The sequence below is a fragment of the Gavialis gangeticus genome, unplaced genomic scaffold (genome assembly GCF_001723915.1).
Source record: "Gavialis gangeticus isolate Ggan-Ray unplaced genomic scaffold, GavGan_comp1, whole genome shotgun sequence".
NCBI classification, from domain to species: domain Eukaryota; kingdom Metazoa; phylum Chordata; order Crocodylia; family Gavialidae; genus Gavialis; species Gavialis gangeticus.
The window spans coordinates 62,419,266-62,440,715 of record NW_017728992.1 but is presented as its reverse complement, the minus strand read 5'-3'; the positions used below and the strand labels follow the sequence as shown (position 1 = coordinate 62,440,715).

The following is a 21,450-nucleotide window of genomic DNA, read 5'->3' as shown; positions in this document are numbered from 1 at the left end:
AAAAAAAAAAAAAAAAAAAAAAAAAAAATCAAACATTTCCTAATTGCTAGAGTCAAATCACTGCAATTTGTACAAAAACAACACTGAAAAACTTGAGCACTAAAGGCACAGAATACACCCCTAAAAAACAAATGGCTCATGACATTACTGCTCTTCTTTGAAGTACACGTTAGGTCAGGGATGCCAAATGTGCGCCCTGCAGGCCTCATCCAGAGGGACCAAGTACAAGGCCCACTGCGCAAATCAATGGTACAGGGCCCCACTGAGGATCTCTCAGTGGTAGGGAGCAAACAACAGCTGTATTAACCACTGTAGCCACCGCTGGCCCCACTGCCACCTGTGTCCAGATCTAGCCCACAAGCCCCACAGTCCGGAACCAGCCCCAGAGGCCAGATGAGTTTGATACCTCTGGCCTATGTGAAGAGTGAACAAAACTACTGAATAAAGCTTTTTAATTAGGCACCCCTTATTTTCAAAAGCTTCTAACACACATTCTAAATTACCATATCCAAAAATACCTTTCCAATAAATGTTCTTTTAAGTCCTCCTGATTAATGAATCTGAAAAGAAAAGAAAAAAAAAAAGCTCTTAAAGGTAAGATTAGCATAAGCCTATTCATGCGCTGGTCACAGGCAGCATGCTGTTTTTTCACACTGATCAAATTCTTAAAACAGGTGGCTTAACAGCTACAAGAGCTTTGGTTACAAATGTGATCTCTTAATTTGACACATGATGATCATGCATGGATTCCAGTAGTGAAGTGACTACTGTAGCCAGGGATAAATATTCAGACTGAAAAGAGAAAGCTAGGATGGAAGAGGTGTGATGACAGAGTTGTTAAAAGCTGGGGGAGGTGTTTGTGTTTCTACTATCAGCTTTCCCCTGACAATGCAAGCACAAACCTAAATCAGAGATGCCTACACATTCATAAGCAACAGCTTACTTCATTAGATGGGACACATCTAAGAAGTAAGACATTGTTTAGGTGAGCTTATGCATCTCTGATTTAGTAACTCTGTAACAGTGCTTCTCAATCTTTTTAGGCCCAAGGCAACCCTCCTTCAACCCCAGGCACCCTCCAGAACTCAGGCGATTTGAGCAGCACCCCTTTCAAATGCTAATAGATTTTATTTTTCTTTTTAGTCAAGGGCAAAAATCTGTTCCAAATTCAATTGGACAAAGCCCAATAGTCAAGTTCCCAAATCTGACTGAGCAAAACTCAACTGTCAAGTCTGGGTGGCTCTACCATGGAGCAAGTCTCTTCCCTCCCAGACCCATCAGTCTGGGACTTCAGATGCTCCCCATATCCAGGCAGGTATCCTAGGTACAAGCTGCAGATATGGGAGATCAGATGCCCCTTGTCCTGCTTGATCTTAGCCAGAAGAAACTGGTTCATTTACAGTGCTTACCTCCTCACAGAGAGGCCAGGCAGCACAGGGAGCCTGTGCCAGTCCCTCTCTGCTGATCTCCTTCGACTTGGAGCTTGAGCCTTCCCTTGCCTGTGAATTGCCTCCCCTCTCCTCCCTGCAGCACCCTCCCAAGACCCCCGGTTGAGATTCCCTGGACACGTCTACATGAGACATGACAGTGACGCAGCATCAGCTGGCAAAAGCCATGATGCCACAGCTACACCGCAGCAGCAACACGCTCCTTTAGTATAGTGCATCACTATGGCGACATAGCGGGTAAAAATAACAATACTTGGACTGTGCAGCATTGGCTGTCATTTAGCACTGCCAAAAGGAAGTGCTGAAGGATAGCACAGTAACAACAGTGCTGGAGGGCATAAAGTGCAAATCCATCCTGCCTCTGGCCAAAGAGCCCAGCACCCCTATTCCTGTGGGGAGGTGGCAGGGAGGGAGCTCGCCCATGAGGGAGTTGGGCTCCAAAAGCACGGGAGTGCAAAGGCAAGCAGGATGCATAGGCACCATCTCTGTTCAGTGGCCCTAGCCTCAGCTCCAGCCCCCACGTGCCCACCGGAACCCCCAGCAGGGCCCTGGCAAGAAAAGTTCCAAGACGGACCAGTCCAAGTCAGGGCGGCTGGGGCCGCTGGCCTGGGCTGCACGAGTGTTCCACACCCCCCTCCCCGGGAATGGAACCGTTCACGTGCGTTTCACCTGCCCCCGGAAAAACAGAACCGCTCACGCGGGCCCCAACGGTCGCTCTGGGCCGTCCCAAGAATAGGACATGGGCGGGGGGGAACCCCCAGCGCCCCTGGAGCTTGAAACCGTGGGGCGGGGGCACTCGGGGTCCAGACGCAGCCCGGCCGCAGCAGGGACTAGGGGGGGTGGCAACGGAAGAGGCAGACGTTACTACTCACCTGCCGCACTCGCGCCTCTCAGGCTTGGATGGGCTCCGCCATCATGCCCGCTCTACCCCCTGCTCACGTGACAGCACGGCGACGGCGCTTCAGAGCGGACAAACTAGTGCGCGCCGCAGCTGGTTTGGAGGAAAGCAGTGGTTGCTCAGCCCCCACCAGATCTAAGGCTGGCGGGGCGGGGCGGGGCGGGGCATCACCTTGCCCGGCGGCCAATGGGAGGCTGCGGCCGGGGTGTGAGAGCCCGGGTGGGGAGGGGAAGCGGTGGGACCAGCGTGGGCTCTAGTCTCGGCACGTGCGCGGCTTCTCCCCTGGGTCTGACCCAGAAGGAGGAGGAAAGGCGGGGGCGGTGCGTCTGGGTGTACCGTAATGGTTGTATTTGTACGATAATTTCGCCCCTTGTACGATGTACGAAAAATAAAAGTGCTGAAAATGCAGGAGACTTCTTGAAGGAGCCAACTGATGCAGCATTTGCAAAGCGGAAGTCACTCTCAGAGAGTCTTAACTGACTTTTGGGTCTCAATCACTCCATGGGGACCTACAGTGAGCAACAGAAAGTAAATATGAAGATTTACCTGCATATTTATCTTAATATTTTTTCTAGTGTACGGTAGTTTTTTGGCACGTACAATAATTTTGAGCTTGCAATACAGTCATTTCATATTTAAGACGTAGCAGCGCTGGGCAAAGTGTTGGGGGCAGCGCAGCACCCGGCCCTGAGCAGAGACTGGAGCAAGAGTCCTGGCATATGGGCAAGCTTGCCCACCCCTCTCCCAGCCATGCACCTGGTCCAGTAAAAGAGCCCACCCACCAGGCTCCTGGCCTCTTGAAAAAGGAGCCTGCTTTGCAAAGCCAACGACTGTCTCAAGATGCTACCCTTCAGAAAAATAAGACTTTGAAGGCCCTTGCCAGACATTACGTATATCATGCAATTCACTGAGGAAATGCATAATCCGGTGCCTCCCAAACTTTTCTCAGTATGACCCCATTTATGGCCACATTTCCTCAACATGGCACCTCAATCCCAACCCACAGCCGCTCTGACCCCAAATGCTGATGTTGTGACCCCATTTGGGGTCATGACCCACAGTTTGGGAACCATTAGCATAATCCATGTAGATTAGCCACATGTGCAAAGTGAGATGGGTCACATGTGCAAAGTTGTTAGCATCCAATTCACTGGTGAATGGTGCAGTAAATGTCGACAGGTCACGCATGCAAAGGTATTATCATGCAGTTCACTGGTGACTCGCACAATAAATGTAGGCTGGCCAGATGTGCAAAGTGAGCACTGTAAATGAACCACATCTAAAGTTATCACACAATTTAGTGGTGAATCACACAATAAGGGCTGGCCTTAGTTATGAACTTCACTGTTGAATTGTGCAATAGATGTAGCTGTGCAAAGTAACTACCACACCATAAAAACATCCATCCAGCTATTAGGAGTGCCAACCAGATACAAAGTTTGTGCTTGAAAATGTGTAACAACTCAATCATTGGTTTCTATCCAGCTTTCAGCTGAATGTGTGGCAGGGCCTGAAGATAAATTGCACTTGCTTTGAAATTTGGTTGCATTTTCAATATGACCTCAGCATTATTTGAGGTTGCAAAATTAATTCAACGCAAGATTATGCATCCAAAATTATAAAAGTGTGCGCCTAATCCAGCTCCTGATAAAGCAATGGCAACAGTCCCACTTATATAAATAGCACAAACTTTAGGTGGGCTCTTAGCAGACCCAGATCAGAGGAAAAACATCAATAAAATGTTGGGTTATTTTTTCTTAATATGGAGCAGGATATCATCAGAAAACAAACTACTGTTATAGCTGAAACATCTCAACATGCACGATTTGGCAGGTTTATTTTTGTGTGCCCTGCATCTCCTTCAAGTCCAAAGAGTTTGGGGCATCTTGCTGCAGTTCCAGAAGTCTGAGTGCGAGCATGGACTTGTGCTGGACTTGTACTGTCCACCTCAGTTGACCCAGCAGTAAATCTAGGTAATTTATGCAGGAGCCAAAAGCAGCTAGATAAGCATCGTTCTGTTGTGCCACTGGTGTATAACCACTATGGACTGCTAGGGTAAGGGCAGACCGTTGACCCCTTTTTGACGTTGTATCTCCTCCAGGGCATACAGAGTATATCTCTTTTTGATACAAATGCACCTGGAATGTCACGCTACTTTGTTTAAAGGATTTTTTTTCCTACAGGCAACAGGTTATAGTCCCTCTTGAACTGGTTGAAAAGTCAGTAGATGCCATGAATCTACTCCATATTAGACTTATAAGTCTAACTGCAGCTAAAGCTTGGCAGCCTGTTGACCTTTTGTTTGAAACAGTAATAGAAGTAACCCTCCTTCCCAGTCAGTCTGCTCATGTAAACCCATCCCTGACCCTCCCACGTCCAGGGTGTATTATGACCCTCCCACTTCCAGTGGTGTATTAATACACCACTTCCAGGGTGTATTATGGACCCTGTCCATAATACACATAAAGTGATAGGTAATTTATTACCTTTGTAGCATTTCTAGCCAAGAGTTGAAACTAGCCAGTGGACTATAGAGAAATCTGAGGGCATCAGTCCCTGCACTGACCTGGCTAGTCTAGTCTGCTTTAGATGTTTGAGACGCATCTTCCTAGGACTAAATAGTGTCAGAGGCAGCACTAATCAATTCCAACTGTTCCAGTCTTTATTGTGCAGCCATGAGCGGATCCTTTCCTGTTTCTTCACAATTTGTCCTCCTCCTCATTCTTTTTATAGCGTTTTAAAACCAGAAAAGACTTCGTCATCTAGGCCAGAGGTGGGCAAAATCGTCAATCTGGCCAGCAGCCGGACACCATTTCCCAGCAGCCCCTGCCCACATGGCTGGGGCCGGTCTCCATGGAGACCCCAGCCTCAGCTGTGTGGGAAAACTCAGGACTGGCTTTGCCATGGAAAGCAGCCACGCTGGCAGCGCATGTGGCAGAGTGGGGTGGTGGACTGCTCTGGAGCCACTGGGATCTTGTGATGGGGGCAGGTTGCTCTGGAGCCAGGGAGAGCCATGATCTGTAGCCTGCACACTCCGAGCAGGGGTGTGCAAGCAGAGGATTGCTGCTCTGCCCCTGCTCCAGACAAGGCTGTCACCACTGCAAGGAACTGGGGCAGAGCCGTGATCCCCTGCTCCCATTGGAACGGCTGTCATTAGCGTGGTTTGCCTTAAGTGCCTTGCTTCCACATGCAACTTATTTTTAATAAACCAAAATTACTTGGTGTCTTTGGGCACATCAAGTTCACTTTGGAACAGAAGTTAACTCTCCTTCCCAGTCAGCCTGCTCATGGAAACCCATTCCTGACCCTCTCACTTCTTGCTACAACTCCAGCTACCTCCAACTACAGTCCTACACTGACTGCTTCACACTGGAACCAGCTTGTCCCTGAGTGCGCTCTGCTGCTCTGGGGTCATCTTGATCAGATGGATATTGGTATGAGTGTCCTTTTACAACAAAAAAAGATAGCAGTGAATTCATATGCTCAGTAAAGAAGCCACGCCCTCATCTGTTGCTATGAAAGTGCTGGACTTAGTTGCCCTTCTTAGGAAACAGCATGTTTAGTCTCATTTGGAGAAGTCACCATTTTTTAAACACTGTGAGGGCAATTGAAGACAGGGGCTCGTCCTAGAGCAGTTTCCAGAGTTGAGTCAATCCAAAAAAGTTCCAGGAGAAGCAGCTAAAGACATGAGAGCAGAACAGGTGTTGCATTAATGCTCCTACTATGTGTCCGTACTTTGAAGAACTGGACCACATTTTGGCTCATTTCCCACAAAGCATGCAAAACAACATGGCCATGGCCAACATGAAAACCAGTAACTTCCCCAAAAACCCACTGGAAAGTCACTTGACCCCCACAAGTGCTATGAAGTCCAAGCAAGAGGAGGATTTTATCAGGGCAGCCAAGAATCACTTGACCTTGTATCTTATGCCAGACCCCCACGCAGGTAGACAAACTTACTGCATTGCTGAGTAGGAGATTTCTAGAAGCTGTCGGCCTGGAAATGCTGCCGAGGGAAGCTGTGTCCATAACTATTATGTATTGCATTATTGTACAACTGTTTAGGGGATTTTGAACTACTTTTCCGAGTAAAGGCCATATGTCACCATTTTGTACAGAGCTAACAGCTTCTTTCTGCTTGTTCAGCACCTATTCCCATTCCATCTCATGTGCTTAACAACTTACATGCCAAGGATTTCAAGTGTTACTTTCCAATGAATCAGATTCAGTGCCTCTGTACCCAAGCTGTATTCCCAAGCTGATTCCAGGTTACTCTCCCTCTGTCATCAGTCCATTATTCTCCTACCACTCCCATCCCAACTCAAGATATAGCTCCCATAAGTGTTGAGGAAGTGTGTCTATTACCACAGAAAATACATAAAGGAAAAGAAACACTAGAAAAGGCATGTTGTCTCCTAACCTCATTAATGCTCAGTACTTACGGAAAGTTAAGATTTCATGTGGTAAATTCAACTACAGAAATGTTTTAGAGCATAAGCAGAAGAGTGACCAGGTTTACACAGGAGAGGCGAGTCACAAAAAACGCCCAGCATACTGTTGCCTCTTGTGCAGGCAGCATCCATCTGCCTCAGACAAATCTACTCCTGACTTCAGCGCGAGGATCAAAGCCCCTACATCAGGGTTGGGCAAGATACAGCTCACAGGCTAGATCCAGCCTGCCAAGGGATTTTATCCTGCCTGCAGCAGGTCCTTTGGACCCACCCAGATCAGGCGCAGGGGGGTAGCCCAGGCTGTGGCATGTGTAGTCAGTCCTGTTGCCCTTGAGCACATGGCAGGGCATGGGCAACTCAGCGGCTGGACTCTGCTTCCTGGCAGCCTCCGCTACTGTGGTTCCTTCCAGCTGGCCCTGCTGCCAGACCTGGCCCTGCTGCCTGGGCACCCTGGCCTGTCCACCCTGCACCCACCCCCAGGGGCGCCAGAGGGAGCGGGCAGGTGGTTTCTCCATGGACACCACCTGGTACCCCTCCCCCCCACAGCCACAGGCATAGCACGCTTGGCTGGGTGGATGCGATGGAGCCGGGAGCAAGTGGGGAGAAGCATCCAGGAGTGGGACAGGCAGCCAGCGGCTGGGGCCTGGAAATCAGGGCAGTGACAGCGCAGGGCTGCAGCCTGGGCCAGAGCCGCAGCAGGGACGTGCAAGGAGCAGATCACAGCCCTGCCCCTGGCCTCAGCCCGGCACTGTCACTGCCTTGCAAACTTGGCCCTGCCTGCCGCTCTGCCTGCCTACGGCTCCATCCCATCCACCCAGCCAAACGCACCCAGCCTGCAGGGGTCCTGAGCAGTCTCCATGGAGATCCTGCCTGTGCACTGCCTCTGGCACACCTGGCAGTGGGTATGGACCAGACAGGCCTGGGTTGGATAATATCTTATTTCTCCCCTCCCTCCCAGGCCCACAACAGCTCCTCCAAATTCCTATAGTGGCCCTCCAACCAAAATAATTGCCCACTCCTGCTCTATATTGTGCCATCTGGAGTACACACCCAGTTGTGGTGAGGTTTATAGGAATAAACCCATTGCTCAGGATCGAAAGAGCTAGCATATGAAGTGCAGCCATGAACAAGGAGAGCCTGTTAAGCCATCTGTATCTTACTGATTTCCCAAATGCTTTTCCAGTCTTACAACTGCAGACAATATGGAGTACATAGACTCCCACAAATCCTCTGTGAAATGAGTAACAACTTGCTAGATAGATAATGAGTTTTCACACTACAAATTAGCATAGATACACTAACGAAAGTTAGGGTTTAATTTCCAAGCAATATGTCGATACAAAACTTCCAAGGACAACCCAGCTGCTGCAAGAAGTAATGAGAGTAATTTACAGCACAGCATGTGGGGAGGGAGAAACATCAAATCTAACAGCCAGTGGGTGAATAGAAACTGTGTGTGAGAGTTGCTTATAGAAGGTACTTGAGCAAGTTTTAGGCACACAATGCCAGAATGGGGAGAAAGAGAGAATCTGCCTGTCAGCCTTTACCTCTGTATGTGAGATCATAGAAGTGAGAGGACAAATCCCACCCATGACTCTCTTCTGTATATGAGGAAAGTGCAAAGAAGGAAAATCTTCATGATCTTCCTTCCTGTATATGGGTTTATGCAAGTGAGCATAAACCCACATATAATAATATAAGGATATAAGGAAAGCAAGTGACCCATAGCTCTGAGCTGTTCCATTGTGTAGTGGACGAGACAGCAAACACATTACAAGGAGATTATCTCCTCCTATTTTTTTTTCCCATGATGAAGTCTTACAGCTACCACAGGGAAAGTAAAGCATGGAAGTGAAGGTGTTCATTGGAGGACATCTACCTTAAGAAGTTGAACATACACTAAAAAAACCTGAAAAGGCTCCACAGTACATGGCACTATTCCCAGAGCCACTATTGACTGAGTGACCCTCTTTAATTGGGGATAATCCTCCCAAGGAATCAGCAGCTGGAGAATCATTAGATTCTTTAAGTCTCCCTATTCCTCTCCCTCCCATCCTGCCAATCCTTCCTAAAAACAGTACTTCTGTGAGGTCAGTAAGTAGTGAATTTATAATGCTTATTAAAAAAACCTGTTTTTTTCCCTGGGTGTTTTTTGACCCCCAGATGTCCAGGGGTTCAAACAACCTGTGCAAATAAAAAGTGGAGCAGCACACACATGGGCAGCACTCCCCTGCAGTGTGCAGAACATTTGAACGCGTGGTATATGGCGCTGCAGATATGTTTGCAGCACCACATACCGCACGGCTGCACTCATCTGAACATGGTCATTTTGTTTGTTAATTTTTTTATAGCTGTTTGCTTTTTTTTGCGCAGCACAGCATATTGTCAACCTAGCTAGACAAATAACCTAATGGGATTCCAATTTTTTTTTCATCAAATGAAAGAAGTCAAAAACAATAACAGCTACCATTGATAAAGGTTTTGTAATACAAATTATACTGGTAAAGTACTATGAGTAACAAGATTTTAAAAAAAGCATGATTCCAAAATAGACATCAGCATACAAAACTAAACTCTTTAAAAAATCCTTTTTATTGATTCATTACCATACAAAATTTATTCAAATTACATCCATTTGAAGTGGTAAGATCACAGCTAGAGAACAGGTCACCCTTTAATAAATCTATTTACAAAACCCACCATAAAAGCTTTTTTTTTTTTTTACATTATTTTACAGGTTTTTTAAACTAGCATACAATGCAAAGCTAAATTAGTTTAGTATTTTGCCCGCACACATTGGGACAAGTGTTTAATTTGTACAAAATGGTATAACAAAGACAGACAATATCCATTAGTCTTCATTTTATCTTCCCCCACAAAAGTGCCCCTTGTCTCACACAAAATCTTCATGCTCACAAAACTTTTACTTTCCTCTTCCACAAGACTTAAACTTTAAATACTACAATTTTATTTACAGACCCACATCATTTAAAAAAACTCTTAAAAAATTACAAACCAGCTAGAAAATATTCTGGCAGTGTTTACAAATTAATTCCTATTGTACAAAACTGCTAGACAACTAAAGTGTGAGTAGAGAACATACATCAACTTAAATATAACTGCAGAATGATCTATGCACACATTTGTACACATAAACACACACTTAACACTGTTTAACAGTTCTTAATGTGTTGCCCTTTATACACTGTTATATTCTAAGGCTCACTCAGTCATACAGTTTTAAGTACTGTAAATTTTTGCCATTTCATATGTGAGCTTCTATAGCAGCAACTCAATGGTACCAGAAAACCTGCATACATAATATTCAAACTACAATATAAAATACTACTAAATTTACTATATATGTCAGATAAACACAACAATAATGCAAACAGAAGATTATATGGGGCATCATCCAAACCAACACACATTAATTTAGCCCATAAAGTGGCAACATTTTACACAAAAATGGAAATTATTTAAGACTCATTAGAATTCTTTTCACTTTCAAAAGAAAAAAAATAAATATTGTTGCTATACTATTCTACCAAAGAGTTTCAAAAATAAAACAATTCAGTTGATGTGGTACTTACACTTATGTAGTTTTTACTTTGGAAAAAACATCAGTCCCATGTTGCTGGCAAGGAGAATTATAAAAGCTAGAAGCAGAGGAAGCTAACCCACTGAGATAAATATGGTATTACTGAACAAACAAAGCTTGGCATAAGTTGTTTTCCATAAAGGGAAAAACCCACAGTGCATCTCTAGTAGGCACTTAACACAAAGCCCCACTTAGTACCAGAAAAATTTATGTACCAGTTCTAGTGCACACTGGGGGCAGTAAAACTGAACTGTGCATCTTCGTTTTATTTTTTTAATAAGTAAAACACTTTCTCTCGCACACGCACACAAACACACGCACATAAGCTTTTTAAAAAATATGTGGTTACTATGAGAAGTGGCAGAACATTATACTTTGCCCATATTTGAAATATACACTACATTTAAAGTGTATTTTTATTAAAAGCTTTTTAAGGACTTTAGTATCTGACCTCATATTGAAACACATACATTGCTCTCAAAATGCTCATTTTGAGCAATTTAAACATTCCTGCAGAGTTGAAGATACCCATTTCACACACTTGCATTACTTTATATTTACGTTTACTGCAGGTACAATCCAGGTTGCGAGACTCAAAAGACATGCATTCTCCACAGAAGGCACGGCCTGAAGTACTATTAAAAAATTGCTATTTATGACTAAACCAGTTCATTGAGCCCTCCTCCACAAGCCCACTTGACACTGTAATCAGAAACTGAGTAAGTGGGGGAGAAGTCATTTACACTACCTGCCTGCACACTGTGCCACTTGCTGACTCACGAGGTGCTGGAGCCTAGGGTCACACAGGTCTTTGCTGCAAGAGCCTGCAGTTGGTTGTACTAACCTAGGATGTATTTCATTAGACTGTCAGCATTGCTCAGAAGTCTGGTTTACTCCTCTGTAATGCTATCCTTGGGGGGCTAGGGAACAACTCTGAGTGACAGCAGGTGTTCTGGTGCCATTTTTAAAGAAAAATGCTTTATATAGAAATTAACATAATCAACTGTATATAAACTCATCCACCAATGAGGGAAGCTTTTCAAAATCATAAGCATCAAAGAGATCACTGATGCCTTCTTCTTCCCCAAGGCTCAGCAGATAATCTTCCTGAAGCAGAGGAGGCAGCAAGTTCACAAATGGCCCTTCAAAGTTTGAGGGAATTTGGTCCTCTGTCTGCTGCAGAAGGTTGGTTGGAGAAGCCAGTGGAGAGATGTTCGTCATATTCACTGAGTTGTCACCTTGTCCTGAGTTACCAGAAGCCAAATCTATTAGATAAGAAAGTTAAAGATAGTGATAATCTCATCTCTTATATAACAATTAAATACCAAAGCAAAGGTTTTTCACCAAGTTACTTAAATGCACAGCAAAGAAGTGTTCTTCTTTCTCTGCTTACTTATATCCACCTGATCATAGATTATAAATAGCATGTTGGAAAAAATACCTTTAGGTTTAGTGAATGGGGGGAGAGGGACGGGGGTGATGACAGCAACATAAGCTTTCTTACGAATTTACTGTATCCTTGCCATAGAAAGCAGCATCCGTCAGCAATTACTTATAAAGAAATGAAATTAAATGAAAGACGCAGATTCTTCAATGGAAACCAGTAGGCAAACATATTATGAAAGTCTTAATAGGACACATAAACTGGCTTTGGGACTATGTCCAAGTAAAGTATATTCAAGGCTTTCTAAATAAATATAAAGCATCTTGAATGTCTGACTGGTTAACTGCAGATGACAAATAAGTAAATGTAGCATTTTGCTTCTGACTGAGAAAATATTTGTTTGCTGCCCACTGTTCTCTTTCAGAAAGTCACAGTCAAGTAGATACATTTTATTAAACAGATCAGCTATAAATATATAGCTTCATAAAATCCGCAAAGAGAAGATCTGATGTCATAAGTCAGGAGTGTCAAATTCATCTGGCCCTGTAGCTGGGACTAGGTCTGACCTCCTATGCAGTGCTGGATCTTGGAGCCAGTATGTGCTACGCACAACACATGGGAGCAGGGCCAGCTCATAGGGTTGTTCCAGCAGCCCATGAGCCAGATTACACAGCTGCATGGGCTGAATGCAGCCTGTGGCCACAGGTCTGACACCCCTGTTGTAAGTACAAGGCAAAGAGGGGAAAAAGATATTTTTTAATACGCATCAGAAAGATATTGAAGAAAACTTGCACCTTAGCTTTCCAGTTCCTTGGCCAAAAAAGCACCCAAAAATACAATTGCACAGATGACTCCAGCCACATTTTCATACCACACTGAAGACTTTTGCACATCACGTGGAGTATCTTACCTTTGGAAATGTTTTTTGAGATATTTCCATTGTGGTCCTGACTGTACATTTTCATTGGACTGAGGGCATCATTTTCCTCGGGACACAGATAAACCTCAATAGGTCCTTGGGTACTAGATAAGTGTATCAATGCACTCTGCTAATAGAAGAGATGTCAAATTTTAGGAAAGTTTGATAAAAACAAGCAATGGAATAGTAATACATCTGCCCAGGGGTGACAAAATACAAGGCAGAGATGGACGTTTTGGCTGCCGCTGTTTGAATTTGCTCTGATACAACAAACAAGAAGAATTATTTTTACATTCCACCTTATTTTTTAAATATATGAGACTTGGTTGATACAACTCAGAAATGGGAAGACATCATATAATCAACCTTCTTCCCACTTCTTTGCAACACAAACCTAAGAAGTCCATCAATTTGTTATGTTATAGGCAGGTACACATAAAAGGGGACCAGACTCATTAACACTTTTTCACAACAGCTGTGATGACATTACACTGTAGCATTTATATACTTTTTCATATTTCTGCTTTAAAAATGAAGTAGCAAAAAGGGTTTTTTGAGGTTAAAAAGCTGGAATGCTTTAGCATGCTGATCTGGTTTACATGAAAAATTAATATAATTAACTGCATATGGAAAAAAATCACTGACAACATCCAATAGGGGACGTTTTTCTAAACCATAAACATAAAATAGATCATGTGGCTTTTTCTTCCCCAAAATGCTTGGTTTATGAGCCCCTCTGCCTCCTAAGAAAGCAAATGCCATGCTCTTACAGCAGACCAATTCTGGAGAAGCTCCTTGTGGGATTGAAATTCCCTCTTTGTCTTGAAAAGTTAGCATTTTCTCTTTTTAGTACACAAGTTGAGGGAGAAAAAAAAATTGTTTGTGAAAATATATCTGGATGGATACAAATATAGTCTGTTGCTCTTATTACTGTGATGGAAAAAATAATATTAACTCTCCAATAAAAAAAAACACTTTGCTTCAGGCTCATGGAAATCATCAAGGATGCATTATATTATTAGTGGATTTAAGGCACCAGTAGCACAGACACCTTTGCTCTTCTCAGAGTTATTTATTGTGCTCTTAGACAAATGGTTCCTCATATCCGGACTTTTTTTTACCATAGTAAGTGTACAAAGGGCTAGCTCTTAATCTATTAGGCATCTAGGTACAATTCTACTCCAACCTGCTAGGAAGTTAATGCAAAAAGTTCCTGCATCCTCACTGCGTTTTCCAATTTAGGCTTAAAGCCAATATGAAGGTGCATTTAAAAAATAGATCCATTAATGGCTTTTCAGAGACTTAAGCATCGTAGGACAGGATTGCACCTAGACACTGAAAGCACATGTACCTAGCTACTAGGTGGAATAGGATCTGGCCCATATTGCTGTGTAGTTCAAGACAAAAAACAATTTATCAAGAAAACAGGAGGCTATAGATACTGAAGCTAAGAATAGATTGAGAGGGGGTTAAGGAACAATATTGAAAAAAACAAGCAAACTAAAAGAAGGACTGTGCTATCTGGCAAGAGCAATATCAAGGGTAACTGAGGTGTACAACATGTGACTAATATGTAGGAGGGGGAGAAGTGAGTGCAGACTGAAGCTGAAGCAGGTCAAGTATGAAAAAATGAAAGAGTATCCTATGAACCTCAGTTTATCTGTTTGATATCATCTTGTCATACTGCTAAAAATGAAATCAAAGGCTATTGGGGGAAAACAAACAGGAAACAAAATAATGACAGTGACAATATAGGGGGACAATATGGAGAGCTATTTATCAGAGAATGGCCTTAACTGTCTCAAACAGGCTAGCAAGGTTTATGCTTCTCAAACTGAGACTAGGATCAAAACTGAAGGATCTTAGGTTGAAGAATGTGATGAGGTTTAAGTGACTAGCTGCCATTGGAGAGAAATCTTTAAGGGAAAACCCAAGCACTATCTGTCCTCCCAACTCACAAATAGGGACATCTTGGCTCAGAGGAACTTACCAATGCTGCTGAAGTTCAGGTATGAGTACCTAAACCTTTATTGTTTTACTCACTGCCTCTAACTGCTGTGTACTGTTGGGTAAATGACAAAACAACACATTGATCTGAAAACACTAGTTGAGTCTGGAGGTCTGGGGAACAAAAGGGTTTCTACAGAGAAGGGCAACAAAGACGATTAGTGGTACGGAGGGGCTTCCATATAAGGACAAACTGAAGAGGCTAGGCCTAATCAGTTTAGAAAAGAGATGCTTGAGGGAGGACATGATAAGGCTTTATAAAAATACTAAATGGCAACAAGAAAGTAAATAGGGATTTATTATTTACTGTCTCACAATACAAGAACTATGAAACATAAAACTAGTAGGTAGTAAGTTTAAAACTAACAATAGGAAATTTTTTCACAGTGCATGTAATTAAAGTGTGGAACTCACTGCCACCAGATGCTGTGAAAGCTGACAGTTTGGGCATATTCTTGCAGGAAAGGGGCATCAGTAGCTATTGAGAATGGGAATCAGGGATATAGCCTCTGAATCAAAACTTCCTAAACCTTAAATGCTGCAAATGAGAGAAGAACCCTTAGTTCATACCCAGTTTACTCTCCCTTTCAGCATCCGTTCTCTGCTACCATGTGACACAGGATACTGGGCAAGATGGACCTATTGCCTGACCCAGCAAATGACAGTTCTTATGTTCTGTGCTCCACACACACTTGGGCCATCAAGTTAACTTGCTTGGGAAAGAGTGGGGCTGCCAACCAGATGTCTAGATCCAGAGGGGTTGAACTCAGGAGGGAGAGATAAATGAAGCGGACCATTTACCTGAGTGGACAGTCTGAAATGCAGGTCAGTCTGCATCTGTGACATCAGGTAAATTAAATGGGAAAATCCTGACTCATATTAGACAATCAATTTGGAGTTTTGAATTATTTGAGATAATCGGAAAAAATAAAACTGAGGAAGGAAGAAGGATAACCAGACATCATACTCTGGTAATCTGGCAGCCAGTAGCCCGTGTAGAAAAGGCAAGGGTGATAGAAGATGGCCAGTGGATGGACAGAGCAGATTAAAACAAGCAGAGTGGATTTCTAAAGGAAGATCTATTTGTGATGGGCAGAGTGGGAGGGAAATTCCTCCCAGGTCAAAATCACAGCAACAGCAAATCTATTCAAGTGGAATGATGGGTCACAATAACGTAAAGTCAGATTTTGGTAAAGTTAAGGGATAACAGGGAAACGCTGATGGGGGAAGAAGGCGGCAGATATGAAAGAGTTTATATAAGATTCAACAAGTTTTGTAGGAAGCAGGACCAGTAAACTTCAAAATGCTACAGGTTTACAGTGAGGAATTACATGCAATTATGGAGAGGATTTTTCTTTACAAAAAAATTGAAAAAGATAATGAATTGTTTTGGAGGATCAAGAATCAAAAAGCATAACTGTGATACTCCAGGAAAGGTGTAGGAGAAATATAAAGATTAGTATCTGCTATGTAATTGGCAGTTTGATTATGTAGTTGCCTTCAGGTTTTTAAAAAAAAGGCCTCCCCCCCTCCAGTCTTCAAGAAGGATGAATAAAGGGCTATATATATATATCAGTAATGACCCAACTCGATGCTACAGAAAGTCACAAACACATCCAGCTATAGATAAAAACCTAGTATGCAATAAGGAAAACCACTGTGCTCTTACCTCCACTGGGTCAGGCACTTCAAGTCTTGTTTCTGGAGGAGCTTTCACAACTATAACAGTTTGGTCTTTAAGGCCACTAATTTTTCTAATATCTTGATATGTAACATAAGCTAACGTAATCAGTGTTAAGAAATGTTTTCCAACCAAACCAGTACATTCAAACTGAAGAAGATTTCTGCAGAAACTGATTTGATATATGTTATTCCTTCGTACTGTCAAATTTGAAAGTTAGTTTCAGTCAAATGCAAATGATGCCATTTTGAGCAAAAAAACAACAAACAAACCAAAAAAAGGAACAAAAAAAAGTATTTTCATTCCCATCTTAAGTACAGCTGTCTCTAGTTAACCTGGTGTGTGTGTAGAAGTACATACATTTTAAAAACCACCCAACCCATTATTACTCAACATCTGGCAGAGAATTTCAACATATGTGCAAACAAGTTACATAGAACTATGAATTGCAAAAATTTATGGTAATTTTCAAATATATATAATACGCATGCACAAAACACACCTTTTAAAAACAACTACAGCTGTCATTTCATTACAATTTAGATATTTAGTTATTCAGTAATTATTTTTTAGGAAATCCTTTGTCCTTTTTTTCCCTGCCTATGTGACTTCTAATCTCTAGTTTTTATACCCTGAGTTGATTAAAAACAGTAAGTTGTAATGAAGTGGTCAGTGCATATAATCTGTGGACTCCCAGACATAAAAAACAAGCAACAGTTATCCAACTACCTTCTTGAGAGAGAGAAAGGAATGTAAATAACGTGGGGGGGTTTTTTAATTTACTGTACTATAACAGAGCCTGGGGTCTCTCTGTTCCTTTAAAAGAAGTAGCCCAGCCAGGGAGCTCTGCAGGGTAGGCAGGGTATAGCAGCTGCAGGCTGCTGGGGCAACAGGCAAATGAGACAATTAGCAGGCACCTACAGCCAGCCCAGGCAGTCAAACGACTGGAAAGGGGCAGAGCCCTGGGAGCACATAAGCCTGGGGGCTTGGGCTGGCAACCTAATCTAGCCCTGCTAGCTGTGGGGTTAGAAGCTCCTGCCCAGGCGAGGCGCCCAGGAACACGAGTCTGATTGCTTTGCTGCCTGCAGGAACACTGAGGCTTAGGGAGCCAGACACAGGCTCAAGGCTTGAGCAGTAATTGAGCCCAGAGTGGGCAGAGTGCAAGGCAGCAGCCACACAGCGGCCAGGGGCCCAGTGCCAAAGAGGTGCAATCATACAGGGGCCTGGCAAATGGGGGCCAGGAGCTCGGTGACCAGCAAGGCCTGGGGTGTGGTATAGTGGAGGATTTAGAGCCATGCATGTAGTCCTTAAGGCTTTGGGTGCCCTGCAGGGTACAGTTAACCTGAGCAGCCCAGTGAGGGGCCCAAGGACCAGCGAGGTTCAGTAGGATGCTGGGGACCCTAGCAGTGGAACTAGGGCCATGCAAAGGTCCATGGGCAGCATCCCTGTTTATCATTATGCCATCAAGGCAGGACAGGTGAGAAGGTAAGGTGGCCTAGGGGCAAAGTGGGGCATGCATGGTCACGGAGCCACCAGGGGGCATCACGACCACCCTTGGACTGGTTACTCACAGACCATTCACTATGGTCAGCATTCATATTGTACCACATAGTGGGATCTGTCATCAAATTGTGTAACTTGGGTATCAGTTTGTCTGTCTATTCAGAATAGACAGTGTAAGTGTGATGTTGTAGCCATGAGGGTCCAGAAATTATGTCATAAGCAAAGATTTATAAGTGATATATTTTATTGGACCAACTATGTAGTTGGGATAAAGTTAGACAAGCTTTCAAATGTAAGACATTCTCTCTCATGTCTGACTAGATACTTCCTAAACCTCAGGATTACACCTGAGGAAAAATGGCTTGCATTCAAAAGCTTGTCTAAACTTTATCCCAACTACATGGTTAGTCCAAGACAAGAGATCATTTCTATTCAGAACAGGAAACATCCATGGTCAACACACAAGTACTTCAGGGTCTTTATTTTTGTTATTTGCTAACACATTGCTCAGGGTTGCAAAAGCGAAGAGTTATTTCACCCAGATACTTAAACCTAGCTTGGACTGAACTTCTCTGGAAGCAAAATGACAGATAAAAGCTCATTTACCTCTCTACAGAAATTTGTCACAAAGGCAGAGAGTAAAAACAGGATATTTTTCCACACCTTCAACTCTTATGAAATACAAACTTTCATTTCTACCTAGGAGAACTTTTACCATCTTTTCTCCTATGCCTGAAGAAGGGTGCTTGTAATTGAAAGCTTGCAAATAAAGAATCTTTTTTTTGCAAACATCAAGTTGGTCTAATAAAAGATATCACCTCTACCACGAGGTCTGATTCCTTTTGCCTCTAGACCAATATGGCTACAACCTTGATACCTAAGAGTCAGTCATGGCGGTCTTATTTCATATGGTATGAGCTTAAACCAGCAAATCTATTCCAAATCACGTGGTAGCAACTTTTTCTCATAAAAGGTTTGGGTTGAAATTGAACCCATCTCCTAAAAGGCAATGCATTATGCAGCATATTCACAAGTCTTCTCAGACATCCAAATCTCCCAATGTTTTGAAGGTCTGAAAATTCTCTTTATTACTTGCTACTCCCTTTACACCTTGAGCAGCTGAAGGAAAACTGCAATTTCCACAAAAGCAATTCACGTAAATCATATTCCAATTCACTTAAAAAATATATATTCTTTAAATTCTACTAGTAAAAGACAATAGGTTTCTCTCACAGGCTGGACATGAACAGCAACCTAGCACCCCACCAAAGAAACAGCTGTTTAAAAGCAAAAACAATCCGTCCTCTCGGATTAAAAGAGCTACTAAAACAAGCTTCTCAGTTACTTAAGCAGACAATATGTTACTCTTTATCAGTTTTCAGCGGGACAAGCAAAAAACTTTATTGAGACCTGACAGTCAGGGTCAGACCTCTGTTTAGTGTTGCACTTTCACATCAGTCTGTATAGGTCTGAGTCATGAATATTGGTCAGCGCTAACTGTTGGTGGCTTGGAGTCCCTCTTGTGCCTGTCTCTGGCCCTCTGGGAGAGAGGTCTTTATCTGTGCTCAGGAATACAGATGCAAAAAACTCATTTAGGAGCTCAGCTTTATCCCTCCTACCTGTTACCAATTGCCCTAGCCTGTCCTGTAGGGGTCCTACGTTACCATGTGCCTTCTTTTTGCTCCCTATGTACCTAAAGAAGGACTCTTTAATTTTTGTTGCCAGCCCGAGTTCCATTTCTGCTTTGGCCTTCCTAACTGACTCCCTGCAAATACGAGCCAAGCAGGTATTCCTTGGTGGCTACCATAGTCCGTATACCTCTTTTTCCCCCTTGGCTCTCCTGGATTTTCCTGTTCAGCCAAGAGGGTTTCTTGGCTCTTTTGCTTCCCTTTATGCGCACTAGTATGGTCCCCTTTTGTGCCTGAAGGATCATTCCCTTGAGGAATGCCCACCCTCCCTGGACTCCCACCTCACAAATGCTCTTGCCCTTCAGTGTCTCACTTACTAATCTCCTGAGCTCATTGAAGTTAGCCTTTCTGAAGTCTAGCACTTCTGCCCTACTAGTGATCTTTCCCACCTTTCGTCAGATAGTGAATTCTAACAATTGGTGGTCGCTATCCCCTAGGTTAACCTGTATCTGCATATCACCCACCAGGTCATCCCCTGTAGCAAGCACCAAGTCCAGTAAGGCATTTCCTCTAGTGGGACTGTATACCTCCTGCATTAGGTGAAGGTCCTGTATGCTGGTTAGGAACCTTCGTGAACAGGCAGATCTAGCTGATTGCTCCTCCCAGCATATGTCAGGGTAGTTTAGGTCACCCATGACAACCATGTCCCTTGTGTGTACCGCCTCTGAGAGCTGTCTCAAGAATGCCAGGTCTAACTCATCCTCCTGGTGTGGTGCTCTGTAATACACCCCCACTACCAAGTGCCTTTCACTCTGACCCCCTTGTATTCTGACCCACAGTGCTTCAACTTGCCCCCCTTCTGATCCCATCTTGAATAATGAAGACATGTATTGCTCCTTAAGATAGAGCAATGTCCCCCCGCCCCTTTTTCCCCATTCGGTCTCATCTGTACAGCCTACAGCCCTCAATGCCTACTGCCCAATCATGGGTAGGGTCCCACCAGGTTTCTGTTAACTCAACCAGGTCGAAGTCTTTGTTTGCAAGCAGGAGTGTGAGTTCCTCCTGCTTGTCCCCTATGCTCCTAGCATTAGTACAGAGACACCTAAGCCCCTATTTTCAAGAAGGGGAGAAAGGATGATCTGGGTAACTATAGGCCAGTTAGCCTCACCTCTATCCTTGGGAAAAGCTTTGAAAAAATTATTAAGGATCACATTTGTCGGAGTCCAGAAGGAAAAATAATGCTGAAGGGCAACCAGCATGGCTTCATAGCAGGTAGATCCTGCTTGACTAACCTTGTTTCTTTTTACGACCAGGTCACAAATTGCTTAGATGCAGGAGTTGAGGTAGATGTTATCTACTTGGATTTTAAAAAGGCCTTTGATACAATGTTGCATCCCATTATTACAAATAAATTAAGTGGTTGTGATGTAGATTACTACATGGTCAGGTGAGTGAATTGGGTTATGGGACGCACCCAGAAGGTAGTGGTGGATGCGTCATTTTTGACATGGAAAATGTGGGCACTGGAGTTCCCCAAAGTTTTCTGCTTGGACCAGTGCTGTTCAGTATCTTCATCAGTGACTTGGATGAGGGCGTGGAAAGCACTCTGTCCACATTCATGGACAACACCAAATTATGGGTCAAAGTAAACACACTGGAGGGCAGGGAGCTGATTCAGGCAGATTTGAACAGATTGGGAAAGTGGGCAGATCAGAGTAGGATGCAGTTTAACAATGATAAGTGCCAAGTGTTGCATCTAGGGAGAAAGAATCACCAACACACCTACAGTCTGAGAGGTGACTTTCTAAGCAGCACAGCAGCAGAAAGGGATCTATCTCCGAGTCATAGTCGACTCCAAAATGAACACCAGTCATCAATGTAACAAAGTGATAAGTAAGGCCAACCGTGCGCTCTTTCATGCATGAGAAAG

The 21,450-nt window shown here is 43.5% G+C and overlaps 2 protein-coding genes across 4 annotated transcripts in view; both read right to left on the bottom strand.

Annotated features, from left to right (window-relative positions):
• The window catches only part of CDKAL1 (CDK5 regulatory subunit associated protein 1 like 1), an 877,582-nt gene extending 875,156 nt beyond the window's left edge, over positions 1-2,426 (bottom strand). Inside the window, exons 1-2 of one of the 3 annotated variants that reach the window (XM_019523432.1) lie at positions 2,321-2,426; positions 519-560 (exon numbers count right to left, since the gene is read on the bottom strand). The gene's annotated coding sequence lies outside the window, so the exon portion shown is untranslated. The remainder of the gene's footprint in view (positions 1-518; positions 561-2,320) is intronic. The other 2 variants (XM_019523416.1, XM_019523423.1) reach the window with 2 other exon arrangements.
• Positions 2,427-9,366: 6,940 nt separating this feature from the next.
• The window catches only part of E2F3 (E2F transcription factor 3), a 28,076-nt gene continuing 15,992 nt past the window's right edge, over positions 9,367-21,450 (bottom strand). The window contains exons 5-7 of the mRNA XM_019518693.1: positions 16,378-16,492; positions 12,693-12,831; positions 9,367-11,663 (exon numbers count right to left, since the gene is read on the bottom strand). Of these exons, the coding sequence (XP_019374238.1) occupies positions 11,398-11,663; positions 12,693-12,831; positions 16,378-16,492 (520 nt within the window). The 3' untranslated portion in view covers positions 9,367-11,397. The remainder of the gene's footprint in view (positions 11,664-12,692; positions 12,832-16,377; positions 16,493-21,450) is intronic.